This window comes from Lithobates pipiens, unplaced genomic scaffold (genome assembly GCF_037356315.1).
Source record: "Lithobates pipiens isolate NorthernLeopardFrog02 unplaced genomic scaffold, aLitPip1_a1.2 Scaffold_1, whole genome shotgun sequence".
NCBI lineage: Eukaryota > Metazoa > Chordata > Amphibia > Anura > Ranidae > Lithobates > Lithobates pipiens.
The window spans coordinates 221,758,309-221,771,623 of NW_027507685.1; the positions used below are offsets into that span (position 1 = coordinate 221,758,309).

Here is a 13,315-nt window from a genome sequence, read left to right on the forward strand (position 1 = left end):
AAATAATACAAACAAAATAAAATAAATCCACAAAAGTCCTTCTATAAACTGTCCATAGAAGGGATGAACAACAGTCACCCCTTTTTTTGCCCAAGGCGACGAAACGCGTCGGGAGAACCTCACTGCTGTAACCATTTTGAAAAAAGCTGATACTGTTTAATTAATAAAATTACGAGTTTTACGGAATTACGCTATGTCGGTTCCATCTTTCTATCCCGTATGATCGTTTTGGTGGAATGTGGTCTGCTCTTCTAATTGGAGGATATTCTAACATCGAGTTTGATTTGGAGGAGTTTTTACACTAACCAGGTCCATACCTCACGGTTCCTTGGAGACCATTCAATCAATTTATATCAAAGCTGTTTCGATCCTTCGGGCATATGCCTGTTTGGGTCAGAGGCATCTGGTAAGCCTTGAATTTGTTCCAGGTGGTGGTATTCACATAATGGTGTATTATGCACTTTTTTCGATTCCCTGAAACACTCTTTTCCATTCACTTTTCACGCAAGAAAAAAAAAAGGGGTGACTGTTGTTCATCCCTTCTATGGACAGTTTATAGAAGGACTTTTGTGGATTTATTTTATTTTGTTTGTATTATTTCTTCACGTGTAACGTATACACATATATTGAACTGTTTTAGGGGTCACCTATACTTATATATAAGTTTATAATTTTTGTGTAGATGTTCGCACGATTATCATTTCATTTAGTGCGGCACTTTTCTTTATAATTGATCCTACTAAGATTTCCACGTTTAGTGTCAGTGGCTGGTTTACTGGAGATAGCGTAGTGTTTTTTTGTAATTTGTACACTCTTCTTCATTCTAGGGACACAGGGACACTACACCTCATTCCAGAGACGATCCACTACATTCCAGGGACACTCCACTACTTTCCAGGGACACTCCACTACTTTCCAGGGACTCTCCACTACATTTCAGGGACGATCCACTACTTTCCAGGGACACTCCTATTCATTCCAGGGACTCTCGACTACATTCCAGGGACACTCCACTTCATTCCAACGCTCTCCACTATATTCCAGGGACTCTCCACTTCATTCCAGGGACACTCCACTTCATTCCAACGCTCTCCACTATATTCCAGGGACTCTCCACTACAATATAGCACGTTTTGCTGCCCCATGCCCACAATCCAATCCCCTCCACAATATGGCATTAACTTTATTTGCGCTCCAGTGTGTGAGGGGGCAGGGTTATGCTTTCCCTGCTTCCCCTCACTGGCTACAAGCAGTTGGCAGGTGAGACAAACAAAAACTTCCATGCTGTGTGCGGTAGGAGAGAGAGCACAGCATTATGCCGGGTACACACGGGAAGTTCTTTTTCGTTCAACCCAGTGGGCTGAATGAAAAAAAAAAAAAAAAAAAAAAGCTTACAGATCGCCATACTAACACATCTGATGTTAGTACAGCAATCTCCCCTCCTGAGCTATTGTGTTTTGAAAGGGGACCGCCCCCAACCAGGTCACACATTGGCTGTGAGCACTGATTGGATGCTCCTGAGACTGGGGAGCTGTACACATGGGCCAATAGTTGGACGGTTCCTGCTGAACTAACCATTTTCAGACAATGTTTGGCACATGTGTACCTGGCTTTAGGAAATGGAGGACAGGTATTTTAAAAATTCAGATTCTCACCAAGTGGATTGAGGGATTTGAATTTTAACACCCCAAAAAATACACAAAAAATTTCCATGTGCTCAGATCCACAGGGATAAAACCTGAATAAATGAAATCTCTATAACATATATATATATATATATATATATATATATATATATATATATATATATACACACATATATATATATATATATATTTGTAGTCAGAGTCTTCATACGGAAATACGATAACCCCAACTACCAAGGCCTGAGGTGTGCCTTGGCCTGGCTGGACAGTATGCCTAAAAGAGGGCCTACCCTGAATGAATGTATGGAATGTAAATGAAATTATGAAAATATGGGGGAACGGGTGGTTGGGAACCCAGAAATGAGCCGACGAAGGCTCTGATGGAGGAGGAGGAGGGATTTAAAGCCCTCAGACTCCTCCTACAAATTCAGGCTAGCCTGCGGCCAGCCTTCTAACATACCGTATATACTCGAGTATAAGCCGAGATTTTCAGCCTCTTTTTTGAGGCTGAAAGTGCCCCCCTCGGCTTATACTCGAGTCATCGCCGTCTGACTGCTCGATCAGCGTATCGAGCAGACAGACGGCGGACATACTACAATTTGAAAGCCGCGCCTCCTTCTCCGCCTCCGCCTGTGATAGGCGGAACACTGAATTTCCCAGCAGCCTGTGTTCCGCCTATCACGGACATCGTCTCATCCTCGTCCGTAGTACGAGGATGAGACGATATCGGTGATAGGCGGAACACAGGCTGCTGGGAAATTCAGTGTTCCGCCTATCACAGGCGGAGGCGGAGGCGGGGCTTTTGAATTTTAGAATGGCCGCCGAGGCGATCCTGGCAAGGCACGGGACGGAGGCAAGGCAAGGCACGGCACGGGACGGGACGGAGGCAAGGCACGACACGACACGGGACGGAGGCAAGGAGGCAAGGCACGGCACGGGACGGAGGCAAGGAGGCAAGGCACGGCACGGGACGGAGGCAAGGAGGCAAGGCACGGGACGGAGGCTCGGGACACAGGTAGGCTGGACACACACACACACACACACACACACACACACGGACACACACACATGGACACACACACACAGGGATGGATGGATGGAGACACACACACACAGGGATGGATGGAGACACACACACACAGGGATGGATGGATGGATGGAGACACACACACACAGGGATGGATGGATGGAGACACACACACACAGGGATGGATGGATGGATGGACACACACACACACAGGGATGGATGGATGGATGGACACACAGGGATGGATGGATGGATGGACACACACACACACAGGGATGGACGGACACACAGGGACGGACACACACACAGGGATGGACAGGCATATCTCACCCTCGGCTTATACACGAGTCAATAAGTTTGCCAGTTTTTTTGGGGGTAAATTGGGGGCCTCGGCTTATATTCGGGTCGGCCTATACTCGAGTATATACGGTATATAAGCCCAAAGGTTACCAATCTACCAAAGCAGAAAATCACAGTATCAGTCAATTGATTAGGACACAGGTAGCCCCAGCAGAGAACCACAGTAAGGGCCTCACACATGCAGTTCTGCGCAGTGCGATTTCACCGCATGCACTACTTTTTGAAATGCACGGCAACCGAATCAAATAAAACTTTTTTACCATGAGATCCATTGTGGGCAAACACCATTGCATTTGCAAACTGCATTTGGGGTGTTGTTAATGTAGCGGCCATAACCCTTTGCAGGGCAGACTTAACCTTTTGGGCTTACCGGTTACCTCCGCTTGGCTTGTTCTTCCACATTTAGGGGTTCAGACGGATCCCTACCTCAGACCAGACGGGTCTATTGGGGCTAACCAACAGAAGCATGTTGCGGAGCGTCGAACACTCCGTGACCGGGACCTCTACCCCCATCCAGGAAACAGCAACAGACCACTAAGGCTTCACGAACTCCTACCCACTGATTGGTTCAGAGGAAGCTGATACGCAAAACGTCCAACCAGGCCTGGTTCTGGCCTGTCATGTGCACCTCACTCAGGGGCGGGCTGGGCTGGGGCGCAGGGATGCATTTGCCCCCTGGGCTGCTCTGATATCTGTACAATTTGGCTGCTGTGTCACAAGCTTAGAACTGCACATGCGCAGTCTGGAGCTGGCCGAGTGTGGCAGTTCTAGTAGCCATCACAGCCGGAGTCAGTACTGCAAGCCAGTGATGACCTGACAGTCTGTGTTACAGAGCTTAGCCCCACCCCTCCCTCCTCCACACCAATGTCTGTCAGAGGCTGGATCTGCTTTCTCTTGCCCCGCCCACACTCCTGGACAGCCCGTGTGTTGTTGTTGAAGAGGATGTGGGGCGGGAAAGTTAAAACTGAGCAGTTGGCTCTGCAGCCACAGCATTAACAAAAAAAAAAAAAAAAAACTCAAGTCAGCTTCCTGGGGCTGTCCATTGCATGACCAAGTAAGTGAGCTTCTCCTCACCTCTTCTCTCTCCCTGCTCTGTCCCCAAATCTCTCTCCCTCCCCCTTCTCTGCAGCTAAAGAGTTCTATTTCTAGCAGCCTGTGCAGTACCTCGCCCTCATGGGTGGTATTATGTGGGCTCACACTGGCAGTTTGACTGCTGTGCTGGCATAGTGCCAGTCTTCCTGAATGGTGCCCCTGGTCCCATAGACCTCTATTAGGCGGCACATTTTTACTGCATATTCTGAAAGTGCACACAAAGTCCTGCATGCTGCATCTTTGGTGCCATTCCCAAAAATGCAGCAAAAACGCACAACCTAAAAAGTCTGAGGGACTGCGCCGAAGGAAAACTGCAGCACACCAGTGTGAGCCCAAACGGCTTTTACTCACAGCAGACATTGCCACTCCACTGAAAAGCGATCAATGCTCAGGTCACTTTTCAGAGGCATTTGACAGGCAGTAAGGAGGTAATATCTAATTTCCTCCCTGTCTGTTTTAACCTCCTGAATGCCAGTCCCTCCAGGTAAGGGCACAGTTCACTTTGAACTCCACCATTACTCTCTGTAGATATTCAATGTTCTCTCACCTTATTGTTTGCACATCTAATACATAATCAGAGTTGTGGGAATAAGTTGGAGTTCAAAGTGAATTTCTACACCTAAGTGGAGCGCGCCTTTCAGAAAATTTGAGGATAAACCCAGAGACTGGTGGACTTAGGCCACCATACACAGATAGAAATTTCTGCTGAACAGGCAGAATTTTAATCTACAGGTATGTATGAGCAGACTGCTTGTACAGAATTTGAAAGATCAACTGACTTCAGTACAACCAGCCTGTCTTTTTTTTGTTTTCGATCACTGCTGGCTGCTATAGCTGCCAGCAGTGATCACTGTATTCTGATGGCTCGGAAACCTTCACCTAAGAGCACAAACCGACATGCAGCTCTTACAGAAGCTTGGTAATCAAATGCCGGGCTTCCCTAGCATTACATCTGTGCGGCTGCGACCAAGTCTGGGCACAAGCCAGCACAGGATCCTAGAGATGCAGGATAGTGGCTAGTAAGGGGAGAGCTGGGATACGACATTAATTACATTGTATCCCTGCCACTCCTAAACCTGCTGCACCAGGCCCACGTTGCCCTTAATCTGACCCTATGGGCAGGTGCATTGGCCTGTACAGAGAGAGAGAGAGACTTCTCAACATTGCACAGAGAAAATGCAATATGGAGCAGTCTCTCTCTCTCTCTGTGCCTGCAATGTGAAGTGATTTCTCTCTCTGTGCCTGCAATGTGAAGGGATTTCTCTCTCTGTGCGGGCAATGTGAAGCGATTTCTCTCTCTGTGCGGGCAATGTGAAGCGATTTCTCTCTCTGTGCCTGCAATGTGAAGCGATTTCTCTCTCTGTGCGGGCAATGTGAAGCGATTTCTCTCTCTGTGCCTGCAATGTGAAGTGATTTCTCTCTCTGTGCCTGCAATGTGAAGCGATTTCTCTCTCTGTGCGGGCAATGTGAAGCGATTTCTCTCTCTGTGCCTGCAATGTGAAGCGATTTCTCTCTCTGTGCGGGCAATGTGAAGCGATTTCTCTCTCTGTGCCTGCAATGTGAAGCGATTTCTCTCTCTGTGCCTGCAATGTGAAGTGATTTCTCTCTCTGTGCGGGCAATGTGAAGTGATTTCTCTCTCTGTGCGGGCAATGTGAAGCGATTTCTCTCTCTGTGCGGGCAATGTGAAGTGATTTCTCTCTCTGTGCCTGCAATGTGAAGCGATTTCTCTCTCTGTGCGGGCAATGTGAAGCGATTTCTCTCTCTGTGCCTGCAATGTGAAGCGATTTCTCTCTCTGTGCCTGCAATGTGAAGTGATTTCTCTCTCTGTGCGGGCAATGTGAAGTGATTTCTCTCTCTGTGCGGGCAATGTGAAGCGATTTCTCTCTCTGTGCGGGCAATGTGAAGCGATTTCTCTCTCTGTGCGGGCAATGTGAAGTGATTTCTCTCTCTGTGCCTGCAATGTGAAGTGATTTCTCTCTCTGTGCAGGCAATGTGAAGCGATTTCTCTCTCTGTGCGGGCAATGTGAAGCGATTTCTCTCTCTGTGTGGGCAATGTATAGTGATTTCTCTCTCTGTGCCTACAATGTGAAGTGATTTCTCTCTCTGTGCCTGCAATGTGAAGCGATTTCTCTCTCTTTGCGGGCAATGTGAAGCGATTTCTCTCTCTTTGCGGGCAATGTGAAGCGATTTCTCTCTCTGTGCGGGCAATGTAGAGCTAATTTGGTGGTTAAATCGGCAACTTGGCTGGACTTGCCTCCCAGGCCTAAGGCTGCCAGCCCTCCCCTGACCTCACTGTACACATGACCAGGCAGAACTCTAACACAGCCCAGCCAGACTGATGTCAAAGTTAACCTACACAATTAACCCTCACAACCCCACTACTGTCCTGAGGCATCGCTACATTCCCTATGCACTGACCCTTACAGCAGATTACAAGGGCAGTGCAACTGGAATGCTGTGGGGAAGCCGCACGGGAACGTTGTTTTCCCGAACCACATGCCCACCAAGAGTCATTTTGAGGGCTTACAATAACTTGCATATTAGCCTTTAAAATTAGCACTGTTGATTTTCGAACATTCGAGTCCCTCAGACTTTAACCACCTCAATACAGTGCACTTGCACCCCCTTCCTGACCAGACCAATTTTCAGCTTTCAGCGCTCTCACAGTTTGAATGACAATTACTCTGTCATGCAACACTGTACCCATATGAAACTTGCGTCCTTTTTTCCACACAAATAGAGCTTTCTTTTAGTGGTATTTAATCACTAGTGTGTTTTTTATTTTTTTGTGCTATAAATAAAATAAAATGCCTTTTTCTTTGTTTCTGTCATAAATTTTTGCTAATTAGTAATTTTTCTTCATACATTTTGGCCAACATTTATACTGCTACATATCTTTGGTAAAAATAACCCACATTAGTATATATTATTTGGTCTTTGTGAAAGTTATAGAGTCTACAAACTATGGTGCCAATCGCTGAAAATTGATCACATCTGATCAGGCCTTCAGTACATCAGGTGTACCTCATTTCTTGAGACACTAACAAGTCAGGAAAGTACAAATACCCCCCAAATGACCCCTTTTTACAAAGTAGATATTCCAAGGTATTAAGTAAGTAGCATGGTGAGTTTTTTTTTTTTTTCATTTTTTCCCACAATTCTTTGCAAAATGAAGATTTTTTTTTTTTTTTTTTTTTTTTTTACAGAATTGTCATATTACCAGGTTATTTCTGACACAGAGCATATGCATACAACAAATTACACCCCAAAATACATTCTGCTACTCTTCCCGAGTACGATGATACCACATGTGTGAGACTTTTACACAGCCTGGCCACATACAGAGCACCAACATTGATGTAGTACCTTCAGACGTTCTACGAGCAAAAATTACGCATCTCATTTCTCAACCACCTATTACATTTTTGAAGGCCCTGGAGTACCAGGACAATGGAATTTCCCATAAAATGACCCCATTTTGGAAAGCAAACACCCCAATGTATAATCTGTGAGGCATAATGAGTCTTTTGAACGGTTCATTTTTTTCCAGAAGTTTTTGGAATATGTGGAATAAAATTAAAACACATTTTTTTTTTTACACAAAATTGTCAATTTATAAGATATTTCTAACACATAGCATGTATATAGCAAAAATTACAACCCAAAACACATTCTGCTACTCCTCCCGAGTATGGCGATACCACATGTGTAGTACTTTTACACAGCCTGGCCACATAGAGAGGCCGAACATTGAAGTAGTACCTTCAGGCATTCTAGGAGCATAAATGACACATCTCATTTCATTCCTACCCATCACACTTTTGAAGGTCCTGGACCACCAGGACAGTGAAATTACCCACAAAATGACCCCATTTTGGAAAGCAAACACCCCAACGTATATTCTATGAGACATGGGCTGCAAATAGGTACTCGGGTACTCTGATGGGCTGGTGACAGGTACTCGGGTACTCTGATGGGCTGGTGACAGGTACTCGGGTACTCTGATGGCCTGGTGACAGGTACTCGGGTACTCTGATGGCCTGGTGACAGGTACTCGAGTACTCTGATGGCCTGGTGACAGGTACTTGGGTACTCTGATGGCCTGGTGACAGGTACTTGGGTACTCTGATGGCCTGGTGACAGGTACTCTGATGGCTTTGTGACTGATATTTGGGTACTCTGAAGGGCAGTGACAGGTACTCATATGGACTGTGACAGGTACTCGGGTACTAAGATGAACTGTGACAGGTACTCGGGTACTCAGATGAACTGTGACAGGTACTCGGGTACTCAGATGGACTGTGACAGGTACTCGGGTACTCAGATGGACTGGGACAGGTACTCGGGTACTCAGATGGACTGGGACAGGTACTCGGGTACTCAGATGGACTGCGACAGGTACTCGGGTACTCAGATGGACTGCGACAGGTACTCGGGTACTCAGATGGACTGGGACAGGTACTCGGGTACTCTGATGGGGCTGTGACAGGTACCCGTGTACTCGGATGAACCGTGACAGGTACTCTGGTACTTTGATGGGCTGTGACAGGTACTCGGGTACTCTGATGGACCGTGACAGATACTCTGGTACCATGATGGACCGTGACAGGTACTCGGGTACCCTGATTGACCGTGACAGGTACTCGGGTACCCTGATTGACCGTGACAGGTACTCGGGTACCCTGATGGACTGTGACAGGTACTCGGGTACCCTGATGGACTGTGACAGGTACTCGGGTACCCTGATGGACTGTGACAGGTACTCGGGTACCCTGATGGACTGTGACAGGTACTCGGGTACCCTGATGGACTGTGACAGGTACTCGGGTACTCTGATGGACCGTGACAGGTACTCGGGTACTCTGATGTGCCGTGACAGGTACTTGGGTACTCTGATGGGCTGGGACAGGTACTCAGGTGAACTGGGACAGGTACTCGGGTACTTTGATGGGCTGTGACAGGTACTCAAATACTCTGATGGACTGTGATTGACAGGTACTATGAGGGGTGGTGACAGGTCCTCTTTATTGGGGGAGGCAATCAGTGTGATTGGTGTACGCTGTAGGCGGTAACGAGATGTTACCGCAATCTCCTCCTCACACACGATCGGTGTGTGAGGAGGAGAACCCGGCAATGGCGGCCCGTCCATAGGGGGCGCCCCCCCCTCCAGGCAGTCACAAAAAAAAATATTGAAAAAAAAAAAATGGCCCTTTAAAAAAAAAAAAATTGAAAAAAAAGTCCTTAAGTGCACTGTGTACGAGTGCCGGACACAGTGCAGCGCTGGACACAGTGCACTATGTGAAGCGCCACGTCAACGCAATCACAAGATTGCAGATGCGGCGCTTCATTTGCGGGATTTTAACCCGCCTTGTGGCGCAATGAAAAGTGCCGATCTGCATCCGCCCGGCGCCCATAGGTTTACTATGCTATGTGCTTTGAGTGACAGACTAGTTAGTCTGTCACTTCCGGTTTTCCCCTGTGTCAGACCAGTGCGCCGAGCGGAGGAGTGAACTCCTGCACTCGCCGCTATGAAACTCAACAACAAGGTAGATGCTGGAAATACACAGGAGGGGGGCAGAGCTCAATGATTCCACTGACAGCCAAACGAGGCACAGCAATACCAGTGGAGATATTAGAATCACTGACGATCACACAAGGCTGGTCTCCTTATTTCTACAGGATGGATGGAGGGGGTGTTTATCAAGTGCTGATCGTCAGTGCTTCTATTATCTCCACTGGTGTTGCTGTGTCTCGGTTTGGCAGTGTCAGTGGAAGCTCTTGTTAAACACACAGCCCATATGAAGCCTCCCCCCACCCAACCCATCCCTCTGTCCCTGATTCATCCCATCCACCATCTTTCTGTCCCTGATCCCTGATCCCTGATCCATCCCACCCACCCACCATCCCTCTGTCCCTGATTCATCCCACCCACCAACTCTCTGTCCCTGATCCATCCCACCCACCCACCATCCCTCTGTCCCTGATTCATCCCACCCACCAACTCTCTGTCCCTGATCCCTGATCCATCCCACCCACCATCCCTCTGTCCCTGATTCATCCCACCCACCATCCCTCTGTCCCTGATTCATCCCACCCACCATCCCTCTGTCCCTGATTCATCCCACCCACCATCTCTCTGTCCCTGATTCATCCCACCCACCAGCTCTCTGTCCCTGATTCATCCCACCCACCAGCTCTCTGTCCCTGATCCATCCCACCCACCCACCATCCCTCTGTCCCTGATTCATCCCACCCACCATCTCTCTGTCCCTGATTCATCCCACCCACCAGCTCTCTGTCCCTGATCCCTGATCCATCCCACCCACCCACCATCCTTCTGTCCCTGATCCATCCCACCCACCATCACTCTGTCCCTGATCCATCCCACCCACCCATACCTCTGTCCATGATCCATCCCACCCACCATCCCCCTGTCCCTGATCCATCCCACCACCCCTCTGTCCCTGATCCATCCCTCTGTCCCTGATCCCATCCCACCCACCACTGATCCAACTCCCCACCCCACCTCCATCCCTCTGTCTCTGATCATCACCATCCCTCTGATCCCACCACCAAAGGCAAACATGTAAGATATTGCATTATTGCAGTCACTAAATGTGATGACTGTATTTGTTTTATTTTATTAGGCTTTCTTGTACTTCATTGTCTGCGGTGACCTCTGCCTATTGCTGTTTCCCAAGCCCCTTTTTTGTGTTTCCTGTTTTTTTCTCTCTGGTGAACGAGGAGTGTGGCTGGGCTGTCAGACATATTGATGTGTCATTAGAACCTGGTGTATAATGTAGAGCCTGGTATATGATGTACAGAGCCCTGTGTATAATGTAGAGCCTTGTATATGATGTACTACAGGGGACGGAGCTGGTGGATTCTATAATGGGTGGGGCTTATGAGAAGTGGGATGGGTCAAAAGGGTGGGCGTGGTCTAGCGCCCCCCCATCTTAAAACTTCACCAACCGCCACTGGAACCCGGTAACATCTCATTACCGCGGTTTGTTTACATTTTAGTGATCGGCTGTGAAAGGATCACAGCCGATCACGTGGGTAAACAGCCGGCCAATGGCTGTTTACCAGCGTCGGTGACGAGCAGTGTTCCCGGGGAACACGCCGCCACCAACGTGCACACGCAGCGCCCTCGCGATCGTGCGCATTTGCCGTGCACATTCAGGGTGTGACCATCTGTGATCAGCCGTGACCAATGGCTGTTCACCCCCTTCGGTGGCGAGCGGTGTCTCCGTGACACGCCGCCACCGAAAGAAACAGGGATGCGATCGCGTGCATTCCCTGTTTAAACGGGAGGCCGTAATATGACGGCCTCCCACCACAATAGGTGCGCCGCCTGGCCATCATTTGTCTGCCGGCGGTCAGCAACCAGTTAATGGGGTTCTAAAGTTCATACGAATTTTCGGTCCATTCAAAGGTTCTGGTGCGAACCGAACCGGGGGGGTGTTCGGCTCATCCCTACTGGGAAATGTTTATTGTTCTCAGTGTGTTAAACATAAAAGATCTGCAAGTTTAATAATACTTTGAATTGCATCGGATAAAGCTCCCATGCCAAAAACAATTGTGCCTATTTGTTTGACACTGAAAATTCAAATGTAGAGCAATAAGGAAGCTTAGTTGGACAAACCATGATAATTTGAAAAATAAAAACACGAGAGCAATAATCAGGTATTTTAGGAGATTACTCACTCTGACCATTTTATCCTTCCAGAGGCCGGTAGGAGTGGAGAACTGTAAAGGATCCATCGTTACCAAAAACTTCATTCTGACTGCTGCTCACTGCTTCCACTTAGATGATCAACCACACTTTGTCACTGTGGAATTAGGTAAGTGATGCTGTAGAAGCTGCCATTGTGGTAACTTCATGTACAAAGAAAATAAAGGAAAACTTTAGTTAACAACCTTTTGGAAGCTCCATTTGATACAAAGGAATAATCTTCAGTGACATGTAGGCCCTACAAAAGGAAATGAATATTGTCCACACATTTACAGTCTGAATGTACTAGCTCCTATAAATTGGCCAAAAAAATACTCTGAGGTCATGGCTCCGCGTAGACCACTCAAGGTTCTCCACACCAAACTCACCAAGCCATGTCTTTATGGACCTAGATTTTTGCACAATGACACAGTCATGCTGGAACAGAAAAGGGCCTTCTTCAGTACAGAAGAAGTATTAAATGCCTAGTCATCAGTAGTCACTAGAAGCAATAAATCATCAGTAGGGATGAGCTCAGGCGTGTTCGCATGGTCCACGTGCAGGGCCCGATCTCTGCAGCCGCGCATCGGGGGAATGTCTCACTGCCTGTTATTAGCGCAGCACTGCGCCGACTTCCTGTCGGGCTCTGCATGTGGAGCATGTGAACACGTCTGAGCTCATCCTTAGTCATCAGTATTCAGTGTAAGTAATACAATTTTACTCATAAGTTTACATACCCTGGCAGAATTGATGATTTCTTGGTCGTTTTTCAGAGAATATGAATGATAACACAAAAACATTTCATTCATGGTTAGTGTTTGGTTGAAGCCATTTATTATCAGTCAACTGTGTTTACTATTTTAAAATTCTAATCGCAGCAGAAACTACCCAAATGACCCTGATCAAAAGTTTACATACCCTGGTGATTTTGGCCTGATAACATGCACACAAGTTGACACAGAGGGGTTTGAATAGCTTTTAAAGGGAACCATCCTCACCTGTGATCTGTTTGCTTGTAATTAGTGTGTGTGTATAAAAGGTCAATGAGTTTCTGACTCCTGACAGACTCTTGCATCTTTCATTCCAGTGACGGCTGGTGCTAAAAAAAAATTGGGGGGGTGGGCGCAAACGAACGGAAAAAAAAAATGAAAAAAAAAACCCCATCAAATGCAGCCACTGTGCCATAAAACGCTGCCACTGTACCCATCAAACGCTGCCACTGTGCCAAATGCTGCCAGCATGCCCATAAAATGCTGCCAGTGTGCTGAATTCTGCCAGTATGACAGTGTGCCCAATGCTGCCAGTGTACCCAATGCTGCCAGTGTGCCCAATGCTGCAGGGTGCCAAATTCTGCCAGTGTAACAGTGTGCCCCCTCCATTTGCCTTCTACCTGGCACTTACCCTGTCTTGTGGGGCAGCGGGTCATGGCGACGAGTGGGGTCATTCATGCGTCTCCTGCACTTCTTCGTCTGTCC

The 13,315-nt window shown here is 47.6% G+C and overlaps 1 protein-coding gene across 1 annotated transcript in view; it reads left to right on the plus strand.

Moving 5' to 3' along the window:
• LOC143983491 (complement factor B-like) overlaps positions 1–13,315 on the plus strand; it is a 137,145-nt gene that overhangs the window by 77,657 nt on the left and 46,173 nt on the right. The window contains exon 12 of the mRNA XM_077483245.1: positions 11,856–11,970. Within this exon, the coding sequence (XP_077339371.1) occupies positions 11,856–11,970 (115 nt within the window). The remainder of the gene's footprint in view (positions 1–11,855; positions 11,971–13,315) is intronic.